At 39.5% G+C, this 23764-nt stretch overlaps 1 protein-coding gene across 4 annotated transcripts in view; it reads right to left on the reverse strand.

Moving 5' to 3' along the window:
* GRTP1 (growth hormone regulated TBC protein 1) overlaps window positions 1-20206 on the reverse strand; it is a 78088-nt gene extending 57882 nt beyond the window's left edge. The window contains exons 1-2 of one of the 4 annotated variants that reach the window (XM_078147339.1): window positions 20055-20206; window positions 16660-16811 (exon numbers count right to left, since the gene is read on the reverse strand). In XM_078147339.1, coding sequence (XP_078003465.1) covers window positions 16660-16666 — 7 coding nt within the window. In that variant the 5' untranslated portion in view covers window positions 16667-16811; window positions 20055-20206. Of the gene's footprint in view, window positions 1-16659; window positions 16812-18668; window positions 19556-20028 lie in introns of those variants that run through there. The other 3 variants (XM_078147338.1, XM_020965189.2, XM_078147340.1) reach the window with 3 other exon arrangements.
* Window positions 20207-23764: the final 3558 nt, after the last annotated feature.

The following is a 23764-nucleotide window of genomic DNA, read 5'->3' on the forward strand; positions in this document are numbered from 1 at the left end:
ATTTAAGACGTCTCTGTTGACTAAACCCTATTTCATGTTGATTATTGCCATGTCTTATATCCCTCAGAACTCACATATAGTTTGTATGTCTCCATGGTACTGCAAATTGTTTTTGCTCCCTAAGGGTTTCTTGTCTCCTTGACTTGAATGAAAACTGTTTGAGGGAGGTCCCTGTTTTTTACCTTTTAACACCTTCTGGAGCCCTCAGAACAATACTGCAATTATAGGAGCCATATAACATGTTATTGAATTGGTTTGGAGTAAAACCATTAAAATTAAATCAGAATCAATCAATCCAGGGGTTGAGCAACTTTCTCAAGAACAAATTAATATGTGATGGAGGCAGGATTCTTCCTCTCTCTCTAAATCTGGTGCTCTTTCCCAGGTATCATACAGCTTTTGTTATGAACACCCACTCAGATCACTGGCACATGCACATACACACATGCACACACGGGAAGTCAAAGAAAAAGGAAATACAATCACTTATTGTATTGTTTTCTAGAAACTAAGAAGACATTGGTAAAAATAGGAAGGGATGCTTAAATAACCTTCCAAGGATAAAGAGACAGAATTCGTTACAAAGCACCAAGCAACTGAGGCCAGTCTACTCTTCAATTAGGGTTCGTTGTAGTCACAAAAGCCCCTCCATCGTATGTGGAATCAAAATTGGGATTCTTTAGTTCTGAGGGCTCTAAACCCTCCTGAAGGTCTGAACCAGACTAAAATGTAATTGGGAACTATTAAATAAAATTTTAAAAATGTGGTTTTCTAAGTCAATGTGTAGCCAGCAAAGATCTTTATTTTTTTTAAACTTTGTTTATTTATTTATTTTTTTAACACTTTTTGGTACCCAAAAGTATTGATGAAAAGTTGTCTCCTATCCTTTAAAAAAGAAAAGAAATGGTTGCTCCTTTGGTTATAGGCTTGTTGCCTATAACTACGTTGTACTTTGGAAGCATGCTTGTTGCAATGAATGACATTCTTCCTGGCCAGGTCAAGGGGGAAGAGTGAACAGTTTAGCACAGTTTGAAACAGAATCCTCCCCAGAAGAAAGGTGTCCTTCCAGTGGAATGTATTGGAAAATGCTTTTATTTCTTCTCGGTGCTCTTCAAGTTTCACCAACCTGTTTTCTTTTGAGATGGCAGAAAACACTAGAAACAATAGTCCTCAAAATGTTGAGGTTTAGGGTGTACCCCAAAATGTTGGGGTACAAGGTCATCTTGAAAGAATTTTCTCAGTCCATTTCTAAATCAAGTAAAGGCATTTATTGTGTATAACACAACACACCAGGCAGGCTCCTCCACCCCTTAAGGGAGACGCAGCTTAAAGGAGATCCCAGCTTAAGAGGGATGGCAGCTCCCCAAGGGAGAGGGTTGCTTCAGGGAGATGGCTCCTTAAGGGAGATGCTCACTTAAGGGGGACACCTGCTAAAGGGACATGCCCTAAAGATCTTTTGCTATGGTTTAGCGGCCCTGTTTCTATCTAATTTCTGACATCTCTCTTTTAGGCTAGCTTATTCGAAAAGCTAATTTTAGGCAGATCAACCTGAATTAAAGAAGAGGTTTGTGACTTTTTCAAGTCAATCCACAACATTTAAGAGGCATCTTATTGTTTTGTTGTTGTTCAGTCCTGTCTGACTCTTCATTGACCCCATTTGGGATTCTCTTGGCAAAGATATTGGCGTGGTTTGCCATTTCCTTCTCCAGCTCATTTTATAGATGAGGAAACTGAGGCAAACAGGGTCAAGTGACTTGCCTAGGGTCACATAGCTAATAAGTGTCTGAGGCCAGCACTGAACTCAGGAAGATGAGTCTTCCAGACTAGTACTCTATTCACTGAGCCACCTAGCTGCTCCTAAGAGCTATCTAACACATAGTAAAACCAAGAATGGTATTGGATGCAGACGACATGGGCTAAAGTATCACTGCTACCAAAGGCAAATCACGTCCCGTCTCTGTGGCTCCATTCCTTCCTTTGTATGAATGAAGGGCTATGAATAGATAGATGACATCTATACATCTCTAGCTCTAAATCCTATGATTCTCAGGTATGCAGTCAAATAGCCAGACTTTTCCACCTTACTTTGGCCAGAGGGGAAGGATGAAATGAAGAAAATGCATGTCTTTGAAAGGCCAGGGCCATATGCAAAAAAATTTGTATTAATATTCAGAAATCATTATGGAATACACAAAAGTATATAACATATTTATACTATATGTAGTATATACATACATAATATATTTACTAAATCTATTTACCATATATTTAGTAATTACATTATATTATAATTGTTTACTAAATAATTATAAATCTACTAATTTACTAAATAATTATAAATATTTAGTAACTATATATTATATAGCTATATGTTTATATATAAATAACATCCTAATTATAATATATTTACCAAATACATTTTTACTAAATACATTGTATCATACATGTTACATATATTATATAAATATGAAACATAATTTTGTGTATTCCATAATGATTTCTGAATCTGCATTAGTACATATTTTCTGCATATATATACATGTGTGTATTCTATAATTATTTTATATATCCCTATATGTATAAATCATATATAAATACAAATTTTGTATGTTCTATAACATATGTAAAATATTCTATAATATATGAAAGATCCCTCTATATCTTTTGTTTTTACATCACATATTTTCCAATGTGTCTCTCCTCTCTCCCCGTCCCAGAAAGCCATCCCTCATGACAAAGAATAAAAAAGAGAGGTGAAAAAACTGCAGCAAAACCCAAGCAAGATTTCAAAAAGTCTGACATATGTAGTATTCCACACACATAGTCCCCCACCCCTGCAAAGAAGTGGGATTCAGTGCCTTCTTTGAGGTCAAGCTTGATTATCAAAACACAGCATTTGGTTCCAATTGTTTTGCTGTTGTTCTTTCCATTTAGAGGCAGCTAGGTGGCTCAGTGGATAGAGAGCTGGCCCTAGAGTCAGCTGAGTTCAAATTCACCCTCAGAGTTAGTAGCTATATAGCTATATAGTTACTTAAACAGTTTGCCTTGGTTTACAACAGGGATAGTAACACTTATCTTGCTGGGTTGTTGTGAAGATCAAATGAAATAATTTTTGTAAAGCACTTAAGAACAGTGCCTGGCACACAGTAGGAACTTATTCTTTTCCCTTTCCTCTTCCCCCATTTACATTGTTGTATTCATGGTGTAGAGCGTTTTCCTGGGAACACAAAAGCATCCAGGTATCTCAGAGCAGCTGGGAGAGGACCTTCCTGGCAGGTCTCAAACAATGTGATATGAACCAGTGCCACATGCTAAGCATGATTACAGTCCTTAAAAGAATACTCTTAAAAGAGATGGATTGATATAAGCTATTCCAATATTAGTATTATGATATCAGTATAATACTCATCAGGTATATACCTGAGTATATACCATCAGTACCACTCATGGTAGACAGGGGCCTTCTTCCTCCTCCCTGGAGCCTCTCTAACATTTATGGCCATTGCTATCTATGCCTTTATGGGTATCGATTACAACTACTTCTCCACATATAGCACCTGGCACGGGCCGATGGCCAGTGGTGACAGAAACAGAGTCACAGAAGCTTACCTGCTGCTACCAACCCTCTAAGAACACCCAGCAGGAGCTTGATGCAGTGACTTGAGGTTAACTGGCCAGTGGCCCAGCTGTCCTTCTGCAGGAGGGACTCTGGCAGGATAGGCTGACTCCTCTTACCTCCTAACTCGGGCAGCTACCGCTACTCCTTCCAGGAACAGAGAGCTTACACTTCCTATTTGACTGCTGTCTGAATAAGACTGTCCTGTGCCCTTCCCCTGAAAAATTTCTGAAAAGTTGTTTCTTGCTTCCCTATATTCTGTTCTACACCCACCATTTTCCAAGTCACTAACATGCTTGAGATTGCTGCTTCCCTCCAAGGTCTTCTGGTGCTGCCAACACCTCCAGCTCACGCTATACTTTTTTACCAATAATCTTGCTCATCCTACTTACAGTTCTGTCTTCAGGGAGTCCTTTAATCCTCAAACCCATAGTCCTTAAACAACCCAATGACACCCTTTGTTTCAACCTTAGATTCGGTGTTGATAACTACCTTTAAACACACTCCCTTACCCATCTCAGATTTTTACTTCTCAACCTGCTGACTCTTCAGGCCAGCATCTCCTTCTATCACCAGCTCCTTCTATTCTATACCCATTGGCACCATTGGAAGCCATTCTGCAAATGAAATGACATCTTCATGAGTTGTTTATCTGCCTCACCTTTCAGTTTCATCTCAGGCACTGCTAGACGAGGTTATTACTTCTTTAGGGATGGATTCCTTGGCTAGCTCCCCACATTGGGTGCTTGAAACCTTGCATGTTACAGTAGAAAAGAGAGCTGGAATTGATATCAGATAACCTGAACACACACCAAAGAAAATCCAGTCTCTGCCAATTACTACAGACCAGGGAGAAGTCATTTCAACTCTCTGGGCCTCAGTTTACTCATCTGTAAAATGAGGAATTTGTTCTAAAGTAGGCATGATAGTAGCACCTATCTCATAGGATTGTTTTGAGGATCAAGCATATGTAAAGTGCTTTGCAATTCTTAAAGCAACATATACACGCTACTATTATTAAAGGGCCTGCCTAGGTGATTTCATTTCTCTTCTTAAACTTGCTACCTTCCTAGATAATCTCATACCTTAAATGAATTTACCTCAAAACAATCAAGGATTCCTATTAACATTTCAGTATATCTCTAAGAGAATGCAATTCCTCCTTTCTACAAAGGCAGAGGAAGACGATGGATGTAGAATATTCCATATGCTGTCAGATGCATTTGCAGTATTGGTTTGGCTAAACTGATTTTTTTCCTCTTCTTTCTTTTTTAATCTTTGTTATAAGCATATATTGAGCAAAGGAAAGCAAAGTGAAAATAAGAAATATATTTTTTAAAAAGAGAGGCTGTCATAGAGGATAGAGCACCGGCCCTAGAATCAGGAGGACCTGAGTTCAAACTTACCCTCAAACCAGACACTTGACACTTACTACCTCTGTGACCCTAGACAAGTCTCTTAACCTCAATTGCCTAAAAAAAATGATGTAAAAAGAGAGTCTGTGTGTGGTACATGTAGCAGAGAAAGAGCTGGCCTCTGAGCCAGTAAGATCTGGATTCTAGTCCTGCCTGTCCTATGAAGGGTCCCACTCCTCCATTCAAGTCTTCAGCCCAGTCTGGCATTTCTACTCATTTCCTTCAGTAACACCTTTATTTAAAACAACAACAACAACCAGAAAAATGTTCACTTGACCCTGTTCAACTCTCATCTTATTTTTATCTCCTAACAGGAATAAGCTTCTTAAACCTTATGTCTTTCTCCTGCTATATATCTCCTTTACTTAATACTCCTCCCAACCCCCTAGCTAGGTGGTAGTGTATAGAGTGCCAGCCCTGGAGTCAGGACGACCTGAGTTCAAATATGGTCTCAGATACTTACTAGCTGTGTGACCTTGGGCAAGTCACTTAACCCTGTTTGCCTCAGTTTCTTCATCTGTAAAATGAAGTGAGCAGAACCAGGAGAACATTATACCAGGAGAACAGTAACAGCCATGTTTTGTGATGACTAACTTTGACAGACCTAGCTCTTCTCAGCAATGCAAAGATCTAAGACATCTCCAAAAGTCTCATGATGAAAAATGCACATCCAGAGAAAGAACTATGGAGTTTGAATGCAGATCAAAGCATACTATTTGCTCTTTTTTGTTTGTTTGTTTTGTTTTGCTTCCTCTTTCTTGTGGTTCCTCCTGTTGGTTCTAATTCTTCCTCACAATATGACTAATGTGAAAATATATTTAATAGGAATGTATATGCAAAGCCCATATCAGATTGCACACCATCTTGGGGAGGGAGGTAGAGAGGGAGGAGGAGAAATAAGGAAGTGATTGTTGAAAACTAAAAATAAATTAAAAAAAAAGAAAAAAGCAAATAAGAGTAATAGAAGAAAAAGTGGAAAAAGAAGTAAGAGCAATGTGAGAAAAATATCAAAAGACAATTGGTAAAAGAAGCACAAAAGAAATACTGAAGAAAAAACTTCTTAGAAAACAGAATTAGTCAAAAAGGAAAAGAAGTATTAAAGCTCACTAATGAAAATAATTCCTTAAAAATTAGAATCGGGCAAGTGGATGCTAATGACTACCTGTGAAATCAAGAAACAACAAAACAAAGTCAAATGAAAATAGAAGAAAATATAAAATATCCAATCAGAAAAGCAACTGACCTAAAAAATAGATTCAGAAGAGATCATTGAAGAGTTGTTGAACTGCCTGAAGGCCATGATAAAAAAAAAAGCCTATGCATCATATTTCCAGAAATTACAAAAGAAAACTATCCAATATCCTAGAACCTGAGGGTAAAATAGAAATGGAAAAAACCCATCAATCACCTCCTGAAAAAGATCCCAAAATGAAAACTCTTAGGAATATCATAGCCAAATTCCAGAGTTCGCAAGTCAAAGAGAAAGTATTGGCAATATATCACAAAAATCACATACTATAACCACATGAGATTTATACTAGGAATGTATGACTCATTTAATATTAGGAAAACTACAAGCATAATTGACTATATTAATAACAAAACAAAAAAAATCATATGATTATATCAATAGATGCAGGAAAAGCTTTTGACGAGATACAACTCCTATTCCTATTAAAAACACTAGAAAACATAGGAATAAATGGAACCTCTCTTAAAATGATAAGTGGCATCTATCTGAAAGGAAGAGTCAACCATTATCTGTAATGGGGATAAACTTGAAGCGTTCCCAATAAGATTGGGGTAAAGTAAGGATGCCCATTATCACCACTATTATTCAATACTGTATTAGAAATGCTAGTATAGCAATAAGACAAGAAAAATAAATTAAAGGAATAATGATTCTAGAGAATCAACTAAAAAACTAGTTGAAATAATAACTTCAGCAAAGTTGCAGGATATAAAATAAACCCACATAAATCATCAGCAGTTCCTTATATTAACAATAAAACCCAGCATGAAGAGATAGAAAAATTCTGTTTTAAATAACTGTAGACAATGTAAAATATTTGGTAGTCTATTTGCCAAGAAAAATCCAGGGACTATAAGAACACAATTACAAAACACTTCACACAAATGGGGACAGATTTACACAACTGAAGAAATACTTATTGCTCATGCGTAGGCTGAAGCAATTTAATAAAATGACAATTCTTTTTTTGTTGTTGTTTTTTGGGTTAGGCAATGGGGTTAAGTGACTTGCCCAAGGTCACACAGTTAGTAAGCATTATGTGTCTGGGGCCAGATTTGAACTCAGGTTCTCCTGACTCCAGGGCCAGTTCTCTATCCACTGCGCCATCTAGCTGTCCCCTAAAATGACAATTCTACCAAAATTAATGTATTTCTTCAGTACCATACCAATCAAACTACCAAAAGATTTATTTTATAGGGCTGGAAAAAGCAGTAACAAAAATCATCTGGAAGAACAAAAGGTCAAGAACATCAAGGGAATCAATTAAATAAAAAATGTGAAGGAAGGTGGCAATAGCAGATTTCAAATTACATTGCAAATTGGTGATCATCAAAACATTCTGGTACTGGCTAAGAAATAGAATGGTAGGTCAGTGGAATAGATTAAGTATACAACCTAGGTACCATACTGTGTACTGTGGTACAATCTCATGCAACCTGATTTCTGACCTCATCACTCAGCTGAGGCTACTCTCTACAAAATTACCACTAATCTCTTAATTGCCAAATCTTAGTCCACATTCCACTCAACTCTTCTGTAGCATCTGATACCTGAACTACCCTCACTTCTTGCATACTCTCTCCTCTCTCAGTTTTTGTGACATTGCTCTCACTGGTTCTTCTCTCCTTCTCAATTTCCTTTGCTGGATCATAATCTATATTCAGATATTCAGTCCCCTGTAGCAAGTGTACTATAAGGCTCTGTCCTGGACCCTCTTCTCTTTTCTCACTACATTCTCTCTCTCTCTCTCTCTCTCTCTCTCTCTCTCTCTCTCTCTCTCTCTCTCTCTCTCTCTCTCTCCTCTCTTCTCTCTCTCCCCCCCCCCATCAACTCTTGAGGATTTGAGTATCATCTCTATGCATATGACTTCCAGATCCACATATCCAGTTATACTCTTGCCTAAGCACATTGTGCATCACTAATTTCCTATTCAGCATTTCACACTGGATGTCCTGTACGCATCTCAAACTCATCATGGCCAAGCCAAACTCAGTTCTCATTCCCAAAGACATCCATCTTCAGAATTTTCCTATTTCTGTGGAGGGGTACCACAAACTTTCCAGTTACCCAGATTCACAGTCTTGGAGTCATTTTTATCTCTCCTCAATCCCATATACTTATTCAGGTGCCAAATCTTGTCCACTACATCTCTCACATATCTCCTCTATACTCACGTGGCCATCACTCAGGTTTAGGCCCTCATCACCTCTCATGTGGATTACTGCGATACCCTCAAAATTGATCTTCCTATTTCAGGAAGGAATTTTGAGGAGGAATTTTCTCCAATTTATCTTCTATGTAGTAGCTCCTGGATTCTAAAATGAGGGAAGGTGGATATGCATTTATATAGCACCTGGTACGTGCCAGGCATTGTGCTAAGTGCTTTTATAAATATTATCTGATTTGATCCTCCAATGACCCTGGGAGAGAATGGCTATTATTATTGCCATTTTTGTTGTTATTTAGTCACTCTCAGTTGTGTCCAACTCTTTGTGACCCTATTTGGAGTTTTCTTGGCAGAGATACTGGCAGTGATTTGCCATTTCCTTCTTCTGATCATTTTATGGTTGAGGAAACTGAGGCAGAGGTTAAGTGACTTATCCGGGCCACACAGCTAAGTATCTGAAAATGGATTTGAATTCAAGTCTTCCTGACCCCAGGACCACTGCTCTATCCACTGTGCTACAAACTGTCTCTGATCAAATATAAACTCTTCTTTCAGTATTTAAATTGCAACCTGATTCCAACATGTCTTTCCAGCTTTATTATACATTACTTTCATTCAAATACTCTGTGTGGATTAGTCCAACTGATTCTCTTACTCTTTCTCAAACTAAACGTTTTCTCTCACCTCTACGCCTTTGCATAGTCTGTTCTCTGTGCACAGACAGCACTCCCTTCTTCACTCCTCCTCTTAGAGGTCCAGGTCCGGCTCAAGTGAGACCTTCTGCATGAGGCCTGTCCTGATCCTGCCAGCTGCTTATTCCTCTCTCCCTAAAATTACTTGGTACTCAGGGATGTGCTGCAGTTAGCAAAGCTCCAACCAGCTTGAGAATTGCTAAATTTTCAATGCTGAATATTTACACCTTGGAAATCAGCAAACAGTATAAAGAAATGCTTGATCTTTAAAAAATTGTCTAGACTTAAGAGAGTGATAAAGAAAGTCAATATTCAGATTAAACTGAAAAGTGTGTCCTAGATACATTCTCCTTCCCCCCCCACCCCAGGAAAGCTGGTTGTTAAACAATTATCAGAACACCCTCTGCCTGTACTTATTTTTATATATTTATATATGTCTCATATATATATATTCATATATATATTCTTATATAATAATATATATATGATAAGAATATATATAAGTATATATATATATATATTCTCTTCTTTTGTTGTTAGGCAATGGGGTTAAGTGATTTGCCCAGAGTCACACAGTTAGTAAGTGTTATGTGTCTGAGGCCGGATTTGAACATATACATATATTATATATATATAATATACATATACATATATATATATATATATATATATATATATATATTCTTTAGGGGAGAGAATGCAAAAAGCTCTTGAGGGCATAATTATTCTTGACTTTGCAAAGCCAGGTTCCATGTACTTAGCCTGGCATGTAATAGCTGCAATATTATCATTCCCTAACTTTCCCCCAACTGAGATTCAATAAATGCTGGTTGATTAATCCCAATCAATTAGTCCATCGCTCTGGGTGGCTTTATCACTTTTTAATTTATAGATATACACAACTGATGTGTTGCTTTGTAATTGTTCTCATATTTGGGGTATCCCAAAAGTCTTAATAAAGTTTTAAGATTTAGTAAACTGCATTAAGACTTTTGGGACACCCCATGTGAACACAGTTCACAAAGGACCTTAGGGATAACCTAGTCCAACTTACATATTTTAGAGATTAGGAAACAGGGTCACACAGGAAGCAAGGAACAGAAATGGGCTTTGGATTCAAGTTATTTTCTGAAGTTTTGTTTCCTTTGTAACCTGAAGGCACCTTTACTTCTACAGGATCAGAGACCATGATTTTACTTCTTTTTTTTTTCCCTACCCCCAGCATCTTCTATAGTATTGTCCACAGAGTAGGCCCTCAATAAATGCCCAAGTTGCATTAGCCTACATATTCTCCAAAGTCCTCTCTAGGTCTAACATTCTCTGATTCCAAAGTTTAGCACAGTACCTGGCACGTAGTAGACACTTAATAAATGTTTATTAATTAATTGATGGCTCTAGATCTATCTTCTCTGATAGAGAACCTTAGCTAATGGCTTAAAAGAATTTAAAGCTGAAAAGAACCACAGGGGTCAACTTATGCAACCCTCTAAGGTCCAGAGAAGCATAGCCTTGGCTTGCCAAGGCTCACACAGGTAGCCTTAACCCATATCAAACTCTGAATCCAATGCTCTTTCTACCAATCAAATTTGAATACATCTGTTTTTGCAAGAATATTAGTTAAAAAGATTTCAGTGGAAATAATATTAAATCTTTTGGTTCCTGAATTTCAGTTTTGGTAATTGCTCCAAACTCTCCTAAAAAGCATGTATACCAAAAGTCTGGTTTGTTGAGTTACTGTCAAATACTCATTTTCAAGTAAGAGAAGTCCTCACACAAAAGAAAAAACTAATATTGGTTGAGATATTTAAAAGGAAAAAAGCTTAGCACAAAAACTGTTTTCTAAATGGCAAAATTGAAAGTTATTTCATATTGACTCCAGTATATGGATTAAGTATTTCTAATACTCATTTTAAATGGCAGCTGGACTGCTAGAAATTTGAGAATTAAAGAAATGAAGTAAAAACTTTCTATAGAAGAAACCTTTATATCAGAAGGTTAATGGCAAATGCCTAGAAATCAGTGTAAAATCTGAGAAGGAGAAACAATTCTTACTTTCAGGCAAATTTTATTTTGCTAAATTTCCATTTATTTTGGCACATTCTTCATCCTGTTTCAAATGTTTGTCTCATGAGTATTATTAGGTACAAGTATGGGAGTATTCATTCATACATTGTTTTCCACTAAAAAATGAATCTAATTAGTTCTATACAAAGTGCTTTCTATGAGTAAAAAATTTGTGTAAAAGTGAAACTAGTACAATTTCTAACAAATATATAAACACAGAAGAAAGGGAGGGGGTTAAGGAAACTTGAGCCAACCTATTTTTCATTAAGTAACCTTAGAACAAAAGGGACACTGTGTAGCTGACATTCAAAGTACGTCCAAGCCTTAGTGTACAACATTGTTATTTTGAGGATGTTGCCTTACCTTGAAAAGAAGCTACATGTTCTAACCAAACTAATGTAACTATTTTATTTTCCTTTAACAATGTTTTAAAGTACTATTTTCATATGCAATCATTGAAAAAACCGACAGCTACTTATAATCAGTGAATTTTTTTGAAGTGAAAAAATAACCCATTAAAACTTTATGGTTACTATTAATATGGCCCAAAGGAATTTTCTATTCTATTTTCTACTTCTTATGTTAACTATTAATCTTTCCATAACATCTGTGGGGTAGATATAGAAATACCTAATTTCTCCCATTGTACAGATGTTAGGATAGACAACAGAAATTAGGCAACTGTTAGTACTTTCTCCTCCTGAACTGACTTTACATTTCCCTATCTGTGTACGTGTTGCATCCCCCAGTAAAATGTAAGCTCCTTGAAGGCAAGGGCTATTTCATTTCCGTCTTTGTATCTTCGGCATATAGAACAGAACCAAACGCAGAATATATACTTAATAATTGTTGAAATGAGATCACAAGGGGAAAACAGGAACAAGCACGTATAAAGCACCTATTACTAATTATATATAGTTTTAGGCACTGTGCTAAACCCTTCGTAAATATCATGAAGTCGAGAATGGATTTATGAGTCTCAGGAACAAAACTAATATGTCTTATTTATACTGTACTGGTTTACTGATGCCATAACTAAAATAGCATCGAGTAAGAAAATCTTGATGAATTTCCATTACTCATTCTGTCTTTTGTCTGGTAATAGCCAGTTTTTCTATTTATGTTGCTGTTCAGTCATTTCATTAGTGTCTGACTCTTCGTGACCCGTCTTGGGGTTTTCCTGGCAAAGATACTGAAGTAGTTTGCCATTTCCTTCTCCAGCTCATTTTAGAGATGAGGAAACTGAGGCAAACAGGATTAAATGACTTGCTTAGGGTCGCATAGCTAGAAAGTGTCTGAGGCTGTATTGGAACTAAGGTCTTTCTGACTCCAGGCCTGGCACTCTATCCACTGTGTCACCTAGCTGCCCGTTGCTATATGTACATACATGTATATTGCAGGCACACTTCACATAGGTCACCTGACTATTAGGGGATAAAGTAGAGACTTTATAAAATGTAAATGTTACGTAGTAGTAGTTATATAGTCATGTAGTAACATGACCGTCCTAAAATATATACATTTGTTTCATTATCGATATACATAGATATGCACATCTATAATTGAAATATGTTTACATGTTTAAATACATAAATATAGCCAAATGTACATATACAAGTGGGCAGCAAGATGGCACAATGGATAGAGCACTAGGCTTGGAATCAGAAAGACTCATCTTCATGATTTTAAATCCAGCCTCAGACACTCACTAGCTATGTGACCCTGGGCAAGTCACTTAACTCTGTTGGCCTCAGTTTCCTCATCTGTAAAATGAGCTGGAGAAGGAAATGGCAAACCACTCCAGTACCTTTGCCAAGAAAACCCCAAATAGGATCGTGAAGAGATAGACTTGACTGAAATGACTCAAAATTACATATGTGTATGTGTGTGTGTGTGTGTGTGTGTGTGTGTGTGTGTGCATGTGTGTACATGAGAGGAGCATAGAATAGTGAATAGAAGGTTGGCCTTGGAGTCAGGAAGACTTGGATTCAAGTCCAAACTCTGACAAATACTGGCTGTGTGACCCTAGCCATATCACTTAACTCCTCAGTATCAAAAGATATTGATATTATAATTAATATCATGTGAGAGTATGAGAGTTTCTTAATGTTTAAAGGGGGTTGGGGATCCCTATAGGATGCCATCTGCCTAATTCTGCAACCTGTTTCCATTTACCATAACTTACTATACATTGTAGCATAGAATTAAGATCATTTCTGGAATTTTTTGGTAGCAAGTGTCTTATTTAAATTTATAATGTAGATCTATTCCTGTAGGTGAGAATTAAATTATTTAATTTCCTATCCAGATTCTTGTTCTTTCCCAAATGCTAAATTAGGTTTTTAGAAGATCAAAAATTATGACTTGGGGTAATGTGACCGACCTAACTCAAATGGCTGAAGGAACAGATGGCAGATGCCCGATACAATCAACATTCAATTATCTATATCAAAAGGGCTGAGCAGTAGCACAGACAATTCAAAAGGTGAGAAAATCTCTAGGATTTCTTATTTTCAGACTTTTAAGAATGTTCTTGCAATTGCCATTTGTGTATTGGCATTCTGGAAACTCATAAGCCTCCCAGCCTGCTCCCCCCAACCCCCCAAACTAGGCACACTGTGAAGCACTTAAGAGAAGCCAGAAGGTTATTCACGCTTTGTCGTCTTTTCTCCCTTATAGAAATATACCTTCCACTAATGAAATTTGTGTCAGAGTGAGAGGAAAGGTTAAAAGTCAACAAAAAGATAGAGAGACCTTATAAGCTTACTGGATTTAAAAGTATTTCTTAATTTAGTTACTTCTTTCCTGGTCACTGGGCATAAATGAATGTGGCCCCTTAAAATGCCCCCCCACCCCTTTTAATGGTTTCAGAGAAACCTGGGAAGACTTGTAAGAAGTGATGACGAGAAAAGTGAAAAGAATCAGGAGAACAATTTATACGACAACAATATTGTGAAGACAATCAACTTTTTAAAAACTTATGGATTCTGATCAACACAATGACCAACCATGAGCTCAGAGGACTCATGATTAAACAGGTTACACATTTCCTGTTGGGTGATGGATGATGAGAGGAATCATTTTTTTCTTTGACATGGTCAATGTGGGAATTTGTTTTGCTTGAATATGTTGGTAAGAGGAGGGTTTTTTTGTTTGCTTTTCAGTTAGGGTTTTTTGCTTCCCTAATTTGGGGGGAAGGGGTGAGAAAGAGAGAAGGTACATCTTCATTTGAAAAAAAAATTAAAAATTACTCCCCCTTTAGATATTAAGCTGAAGGAAAAGAAAAACAAGAAATATTTGATTGTAACACCAAATGATTGATACATATTCTGCTTATGCTAAGAGAACATAGAAGTCATACTTGTGGTTAATATTGTGAGTTGGAGACAGCAAGAGCTGGGAGGTAGAAACTGTTTGTCTTTACTTAAACCTGAAGACATGATGATGGGGGAAATAATGAAGATGACAGGAAAATTCCAAAGAATATTTTTTAAGCACAAGTGAATCTCCAGAGAGGAAAAGAAAATAAATAAGGGCCAAAAACAGTCAAAAGTTAAAGAGGGGGACGAGGTGATCTGTATGTATGTATGACAATTTCAAGTGTGTGCATATTAAAAATCAGTGACATGATTCTTAAAAATTATCCATTTGATTACTAATTTCTAGAGTGAACATGTATTATTCAGTCCCATAAAGGCTTTCACCTTAGGATGTCACAAAGCTGATTATACTGAAGTTAACCTAGAAAACCAAAGGTGGAAAATTCATGGGATTTATGCATTCATAATTAGTCCAAGCATAACAATTTTGCGCTTGATATTTAATCTCTAATGATGTGGTCATGCTATCAGCCTTCTACCACTGCCATACAAAAGAAAGAAAACCCAAACTCCAGAAACAAGGTTAAACACAGTATTCAAAAGGATATTAAAAAAGGAGAAAAGATAAATGGGTTTAGTAGGTAGGATCTTAAAATAAACAAGCAATAATGAGATCAGCAAGGGAAAGGACACACTTAAGAATCGGAGGCCAGGGTGTTGGTCCTAGGTAGCTGTCACTCATTAGTTGGGACACTTTGAGTCGGTTAAGGCAACCTGGAGGTCATGTGAACCTAGAGTGCTGGTCTTGGAGTGAGAAGCGCCAGGGTTCAAATCCTGTCTTTGATACTTACTAGCTGTGTGACCTTGGGAAAGTCATTTAAATTCTCTCAGCCTCAGTTATTTCATATATATACCTGTAGTATGTACCTTGAAGGATTGCTTGTGAGGCTCAAATGAGATGATGCATGTAAATAATGCATATAAAAATTTTGCAAACTTTAAAGTATCACATAAATGTCATTATTTTTTAACACTGTAAATTAAAGACCTGATTTAGTGGAGGGAGTGTTTCTTTAGAATAATAACAGTAGCTGACATTTATATATTGTTTTGAGATTTGAAAATTTCGTTTGATCCTTATGAGGGAGAGAATACTTTGTCTGTTAGTATGCCCATTTGACAGATGAGAAAAATGAAGTTCATAGACCCGGCTCACATGGTAAGTGTCAGAGGTGGAATTTGAACCTACTCTCTTCTGATCTTGAGTTCAGGACTCTTCTACTATAGCAAAGGTGTCTTCTAGTTCTGGCACTTAACAGCGTCTGGCACACAATTGCTGTCACTTAGCTAGAGGCAGATAGGTGGCTCAGTGGATAGACTAATGGGCCTGGAGCCAGGAAGACCTGAGTTCAACACTGGCCACAGACAGTCACTAGCTATGTGACCCTGGGCAAGTCACATAATCTGTTTGCTTTAATCTACTGCAGAAGGAAATGGCAAACCACTCCAGTATCTTTACCAAGAAAATCTCATACCAGGTCACAGACATGACTGAATGATCGGTATGTAGTAGGTGCTTAATAAATGTTTCTTGATTGATGGATTCTAAATCCTTGGTCCTCTTTCCCCCTCCCATTCTCTACCTTTCTGTAGTAGGAAAGAATGCAGCAAAAATTCACAAAACCCTTTGCAGGTTTTCCTAGCAATAGGGGTGACCACCTTCATAGAAAAAGCAAGAGCAGAGACAGCTAACTAGTCCAATAAACAATTCAAAAGCCTCAATCCAGTTTAAACCCTTGAAGCTGTAAAAACTTAGAAAAAACCATCTTACACTCCCTTTCTTTCTCTATCCCACAGAAATCCTACTCAATTGTCAGAGTGCCACTGAATTTCCTGAGGGTGTTCTCCCCCTCCTCCAGCTCTTACTCCTTGGATAATTAAAGTGCTCAGGCTGGACTGCTGCCTTGTAGCATTTAAGTTCAACAGCCTGGCCCTAAAAATATCTAAGCCAAAAAGTTCAGCACATATCAGCTTCGCTGAAGTTGCTACATAATGAAGTTTGTCCATTTTCAAAATAGCACTTGATGAGAATATGAATGAAATCACGTTGGTGTACGACAACTTAAAGCTCACCTTTCATATTTTTCTGGACGCTATTTTTTCCCTTCAAAAGCTTTGACCACTTGATTGCTCTGTTAGTGAGTATCCTTAGATAGGTGGAAAAAAAGTCTTCATAAGAGGCATAATCAAAGTCTGCAGGCCTTTCAAATCCATATGGATCGATCCTGATATTAGGAGAGGAAACAAGTACAATTAACTTTGTAAATATTTTGCATTTCTTTCTCTGTGTAAGTGTGGTTTCATTCCTTTCTATCCCCATAAAAGCTCTGTGAGCGTTATTTTTATCTGTTTCAGAAGTGCCTGGAACACACTTTATGAATGCTTAGGGAATTGAATAATAATTTTAAACATAAAGATGATAGCTGCTAATAATTTCATTAGGCTTAGCTCAAAATTGTACTATCAAAGCAGGAAGTTAAAAGCAAATACATGGTGTACATATACACCAACTTAAAAAGGATATGTGCCTACATGCTTGGATACCTTGAATACACAGAATAAAACTTTCGATCACCTGCTTCTTTTTAATAGGAAAGATTTTTATCTTTAACTCAAGTATGTTTAAAACCCAGACACAAAGTCTGAAGCTTTTTTTTTTTTTAACATTTAACTGAAGCTAATTCTCTGTTTTTACATTCGGGAGATCTACCCCAGCATGGGCAACAACGACACAAGGCTATGTGGACCAAAAAAAGACAGTCTCATGATATGCCAATACTTAGTATTTAACTGTTGTAAACTGAGGAAAAACAGTATGAAGTAGAACAGAGCTAAGAATTTGGTAGCAGAGCTGGGACTGGAACAGAGGTCTCCCATGTACAAGGTGGGGCAGTGAAAAGAGCCCCAGGATCCAGATCTGTATTCAAACCTGGCCTGAGACACCAGCTGTGTGACTCTAAGCAAGTCATTTAACTTCTCTCTGGCTCAGTTTCATCACCTGTAAAATGGGATAATACTACCACCTGCTTTCCTGGGTGGTTATGAGGATAAAATGAGATAATATTGGTAAAAACAATTTGCAAACCTGAAAGTGCTATATAAATGGTAACTACTACTACTACTACTACTACTACTACTACTACTACTACTACTACTACTACTACTGCTGCTGCTGCTGCTGCTGATGCTGCTGCTACTAGAAGTCAGATCTGGTTTTACTTCCAATCGTGCCTCTTGGACTAACTTGCTGTGATCTCGACAAGTCATTAGGCCTCGGTTTCCTCATTTGTAAAATGGTGACCTTAATATCCCTTTCCTGCTCCAAAAGTCTATAGTTTCCAGAAAGAAACCATTAGTTATCAAATACTCTTCTGTTAGGTGACTGAATGAATGTCTTCTCTTCCTGCTTCTCAAAGGGAGACCACAGCGACCAGAATGGGCTGAGGCTCTCTGCTAGCGGGATTTCCAGCCCACTCAGGTCGAAGTTCTACCTTATTGGGTGGGGGACAACAGCACTGTGGGCCCCTAGAACGAACCCCTGTGGTCCTGGAAAGAAATTGTCGTTCTGCCAACTAGAAAGGAGGCTTCTGGATACTATTCCAAGTGAAATGATTATAAATATAACGATCACAACTCTGCCAGGCAGTTGTGGTTTACTGAAAGAGAGAGAGAGAGAGAGAGAGAGAGAGAGAGAGAGAGAGAGAGAGAGAGAGAGAGAGAGAGAGAGAGAGAGAGAGAGAGAGAGAGAGAGGGAGAGAGGAGAGAGAAGAAAGAAAGGGAGGAACGAAGGGAGAGAGTGGGAGAGGGAGGAGTGGGAGAGGCAGGAGAAGGAAAGGGAGAGAGAGGGAGGGAGGGAAATCGAGCACCTACTGTGGGGAGGGAGAATGGCTCACTAAAAATCTGACTAGAAAAGAATACGCCCTGTGCCAGGACAGCCCCCTGGTTCCTCACTCAGCCCAGCTCCGCGCAGCCCAACAGCGCACACCTGCAACCCTCCGGTCCGGGCGGCGGTTCGTGCCCTCCCTCTCGGGGGCCGACCAGAAGGGCCGGAGTTGGGGAAGCTCCGAACCCACCGCAGATACCTGGGGATCCGCTCCCTGGCCACCTGCGATGCCTCGTGCTCCCCGCGCCCCGTTTCCATGGAAGGCGGCGGTGATCTCCGCGAGGGTTCCATCCCGAGCGAGTGACGGCTGCAGTTCGAGCGCTGCGTCCAAATGTGGGGCAGGGGCGGGATGGGGAGGCGAAAGAGCCGGGGTGGGAGGAGCAGCCCGGGGCCGGGATGAGAGGAGAGAGCACCGGCTAGGACGCGAGAGGAGGCTCTCTGCTTTTCGCTAGCTCGGGGCTGGCAGCACCACCCGGCACGCTATGTCCCGTCGGAGTGAAAAGTGTCCCCACTAAGAACAGCGGCCTCCGCAGCTCTTGCGGGAGCCAGGTCCGATAAGAAAGCAGGAGACCAGTGGAAGGAGGGTGGTGCAGGGTCCGAAGTTCATCGGCTGGGATTCCAAGAGCTACTTATCTCCTCTCCGGCCTGAGAGCCACCGGGAGGAGATAGAGCAAGCAGAAGAAGGAGGGCACGGGGCCAAGGGAGCCCAACGGCCTGGGGGCACGCCCATCACTTAGGACCTGGGGGCGGTGGGCAGGCTCTCGGCCCCATTTGCTCTCTCTCCGCTCCCTTCAGCCTCAGGTTCTTTGGCTCTCACCAGAAGGCCTGGAAGCAGCCAAGCGCAAAGGCGCAGGAAGTCACCTAGGCTACACCTGGCCCTGATCGATTTAGACAGGTCACACTGTGGTTCCGCAGCAGAGAACTTCACGAGGAAATCTTGAGCTAGAACCCCAGGGACGGCAGCGCACACATCTCCTGTTCGCACTCCTAACCTGCTTCCTCTGGCTTCCCACTGGCATCTAGTTCGCTTCCCCCGCGTCCGCGTCTCCTTTTTTCCCTTTGCCTTGACCCAGGCTGTCAGTCATACGCCGAGGGCGGAGCCTGTCTCTCCACCCCTCTGTCTCCTACTTAGCTACCCGAGGAGCTGGATTGGGAGTGGGCTAGCAGGGAGTGGACTCCCGGATTGTTTGGGTCACCAGCTTGCCCTGGTGGGACCTGATGAAAGTCACTTCTAACAGCTTGTGGGAGCTGGGTAAGGGGTGCTCAGAGGCGCTGCGGGCCTCAGGGGTGGCCCGGGACTTGTCGGCCCCTCCATCTCTCCTCTGATTTAGCAGCAGTTGTGGTTCCGAGCAGGAAGCATGATGTTTGGACTGGCATTTGTAAGTTTAAGGCGTGAATGTGAATTCTTCTCCAGTCCAAGGAAAAGCGAGAGAGAGAGAGAGAGAGAGAGAGAGAGAGAGAGAGAGAGAGAGACCCACCCAAGGGAAGGAAAATAAGGTAGAAGTGGGGTGAGGAAGGGAGGGTCACCAAAATAAAAACTTGAAAAAACCGGACGTTACCTAAACGCCCGTAAGAAACGACCGACCTCTGTGATCCGGCCGGACGACTCAAATACCAGCTGCTTGGCCACCCCTGTGGGGGGAGGGGGATCGCAGGGTGCGAGCCATGGTGTGCAAGAGGCGAAGGCCGGGAGCTCTCGTGGAATCCTGCAAATCCTGGCCACCAGTAGAATTCAGCTACTCGTGGTTTGCGGAGTGTCCAGCCAGCTTTTTAAGGAAAGAAAATGCTATTCCCTCCTCCTCCCGCCCCATTCTTCCCGGAGCTTAGTAGAATGCAAATTTTTAGCTATAAAGATAAAGGCGAGTCTGAAAGCTCAGACTTAGTTCTAGGTTTGTGTTTTTATTTACATCTGCAGAAGAGATAACACTACTACAATTTTTTTTCTTTTCTCCCTTCTAACCTCCCTTCAGACGTGGAAACAAGTCCAACAACAGCACTTCCATACCCTCAAAACTGATTAATCCCGTATCCCTCCCTCCACTTGGAGGACCCACCTAAAAGTGGTATGCCTCATTTCCTCCTTACTTTCGGCAGCCACGAAAACACCCCCGGGGGGTTATAGCTAATTGCCTGAAACAGACTGAGAAACTGAAGGAACGGAGGCAAAGCCATAATCTTCTTCCTACTCTTCTTGCCTCCACACCCTTAATCAAATCCTGACTTTCCAGTGAGCCAGCCTTTGGAAAATTATAATTGCTGCCAGAGAAACAGTCGGTAAAATAGTCAAGCAATGGTTACTGAAAAGATTAGCAGATGGGATTTCTCAAAAGAAATAAATCCATGATCCCTGCCTAGTATGGATGAGGCCACCTTGTTGGTTAATCCCAGATGCCCTAAGGAGATATTGCTCCCAACTGAAAACGGAGATAACTAGGAAGACTTGGTAATCTTTTCCCCTCCTCCATGCAACTTTGCTGCCATCTTTCCAGACATCATAATTTCATAGTCTTGGGAACATGAGTCAGAAACCTAGGTACTTGCCATACTTTTTGCAGGAAAACACAGATAAAATTGCCTTTTGCTTTTGGATCTTAAAAAGGCAAATAACCAAACTGTTTGTTGCTACAAAGATTTTATCTTCCCTCGTGTAGTCCTGATTTACAAATGATGTTTGCGACTTCATCCCCTACTGAAGTGTGTTTCCCAGTCCTTTGTCAAGGAATTGACCTAAATGGGTATCTTCAGTAATGCAAATGTGTAGAGCTAAATGATTTGTGGCCCAGATCTCCATTACTCTCTCCCCTACCCTAACACCGTCACCCCCCAGCACTCTAGTTTCCATTCATGTTGTATGAATGGATGGACCCCTCCGGATGCATTTTCCCGTAAAAATCAATGTTATACAAAAAATATAACTTCGGCAGTTTAAATTTTGTACCTAAAGTGAGTAAAAATTTGAGTATGAATCCATGCTGTGTGGATTTGGACAGTTCACTTAATCTCTGAAATGTGATTTTCTCATCTGTAAAATGGAAATAATAATACTTGTATATAGTTAGCAGCCTACATGTTGTTTCCACCAAACAGAATGCAAGTTCCTTTATGTCCTTGTATCCTTCCTACCTAGTATAGTGCCTGGCTATATGCCAGTAGGAGCTTAATAAATGGTCATTGATATAGCCTATCTTATAATATATTTGAAAGGAAAGTGCTTTCTACATAATGAAGTGATGGAAAATGTATCTCCAGTTTATTCTGTATATATCTTGTTTGTACATAATTGCTCGAAAGTTGTCTCCCCCATTAGCCTGTGAGTTTCTTGAGAACAGAGATAGTTTTTTTGCTTTTCTTTGTATTCCCAGCTAAGCTTAAGCACAATGCCTGGCACACAGTAGGCACTTAATAAATGCTTGTTAACTAACAAAGTACTATAAAAATGTGAATTATTGTTTGACACATTATGGGTTGACTGGCCTAGGAACCCAATTACCATAAAGAATTTGTTTTTATGGGAAAATACACTGAGTTCCAAGCAAACTTTTGGGATACAACCAGTTTGTAAGCTAAAGAATGCTATAGAAACCTTTTTTCCTCTTCTGAATTCTAACTAACCTTGAAGAATACTAAAAAAGGTTATCGCCTGTTTTACCATAGCAACAGTTCCTGGGTGCCACTCATGCCCTCACTCTTAGTTTGCTGAGTGTGTAACCATAAAAAGCTTGAAGACTTTAGGCTCAATTGAGCAACCATAGTGTCCTTTTTCATTATGTAAGTTTCTTTGTCTAAAGGTCCTCCTGAGACTCAAATGGTGTAACTTTGCAGTAGATGTAGAGGTAGAGAATGGAGGCTCTATTCAAACATTTGAGTATGAAACATACAGAAGCATTCTGACCTCTAAACATTAAGAACATTAATGCGCATTGAACAGAGATTGTAAGTAAACCATTTTGATACTGAAACTGGTTAAAGGATTGCTTTTTAAAAAATTATTACAAACTAGTGACAGTCAGGGGTCTGTTTGCTGTGTAATCCATTTATCAGAAATCATTGCATAGTTGTCCCCATGGTGGAACAGTGGCAAGAAGAAAGAATGAGTAGTCTGAAGACAGGAGCTAGTCCTAGCTCTATCACTTAATAGCATGTGACCTCTGGCAAGTCATTTAATCACTCTAGACCTCAATTTCCTCACTTGTAACACAGGACTGATAACACATACTGTCCTTGTCTTAGGGAATCATCATAGGATCTCTTGTTAGGTTACAGACTTGTAGTAGTGAGGGACTTTAGGGATTACCTAGTTTATCCCATTAATTTTATAGATGCATTGTAGAGAGTGCTTCAATAGCTTGAAGCATAACACAGCTAGTAAGAGTCTGAAGTAGGATTTGAACCCAGATCTTCTGACTTTGAATTCAGTACTCATGCCACTCTCTTGTGCTGCAAGAGGATCAAATTGGATTTAAGAAACACTTGTAAAATATGTATTGTGTGCAGAACACTGTTAGACACAAGAATTTCTACATCATTACTCATGTTTACTCTTTTGCTCTAATTTCTAAGAGATGGCCCTTCTTGCCAAGGACAGTACATCTACCTGATCCTATCTTCTTCCACTGTCCACTTCTCTCCACTCAGTCACCATCCTGGCAGAGACCTTATCACCTTGAACCTGGAGTATTGTAATAGCCTCCTAATTGGTATCCTTGCTTCAAGTCTCTGTCCATTCCAATCTATTTCTCACTGATTGTTGTTGTTCATCCTTCATTCTCGATGAGGACCAAGGACATCAGGAGGGTGATGTCTTGACTTGTGAGTGAACTGAATTTAAGTGAGGCAGAGCTGTGCAAAGTTATCAGCCTGTCTCTCTCCTCCATAGTCAACAGAGTCCAGTGGCAAGATATAAGTCGAGATGATTGTCAATGGCCCTGGGTGCAATAGGAGACCATGGCCTTTTTAGGCTAAGCTGTTTACCAGATCTCAGTTTGTCTGAGGCAAGGCCCATTCAAAAATTAAAAGCAAGGTAAGATTTGAGGCAAAAGATGGCCTAGTTTGCCTTCATGAAAGAATCAGTCTGGGAAGGGAAAAACCTCAGAATTTCTGGCCAGAACAGAAATAGTTGCTATTTCCAATCTCTTCTTCACACTGTTATTTAAGTGATTTTCCTGATGTCCACGGCTGACCATGCCACTCTCCTATTAAATAAATTCCTCTGACTCCATTAACCTCTAGAATAAAATATAATTTCCTATGTTTGTCTTTTTTTTTTTATACAAGGAAACCTGGTCCACTCCTTTT

This window comes from Phascolarctos cinereus, unplaced genomic scaffold (assembly GCF_003287225.1).
Source record: "Phascolarctos cinereus isolate Bilbo 61053 unplaced genomic scaffold, phaCin_HiC Scaffold_7;HRSCAF=346, whole genome shotgun sequence".
Taxonomy (NCBI): Eukaryota; Metazoa; Chordata; class Mammalia; order Diprotodontia; family Phascolarctidae; genus Phascolarctos; species Phascolarctos cinereus.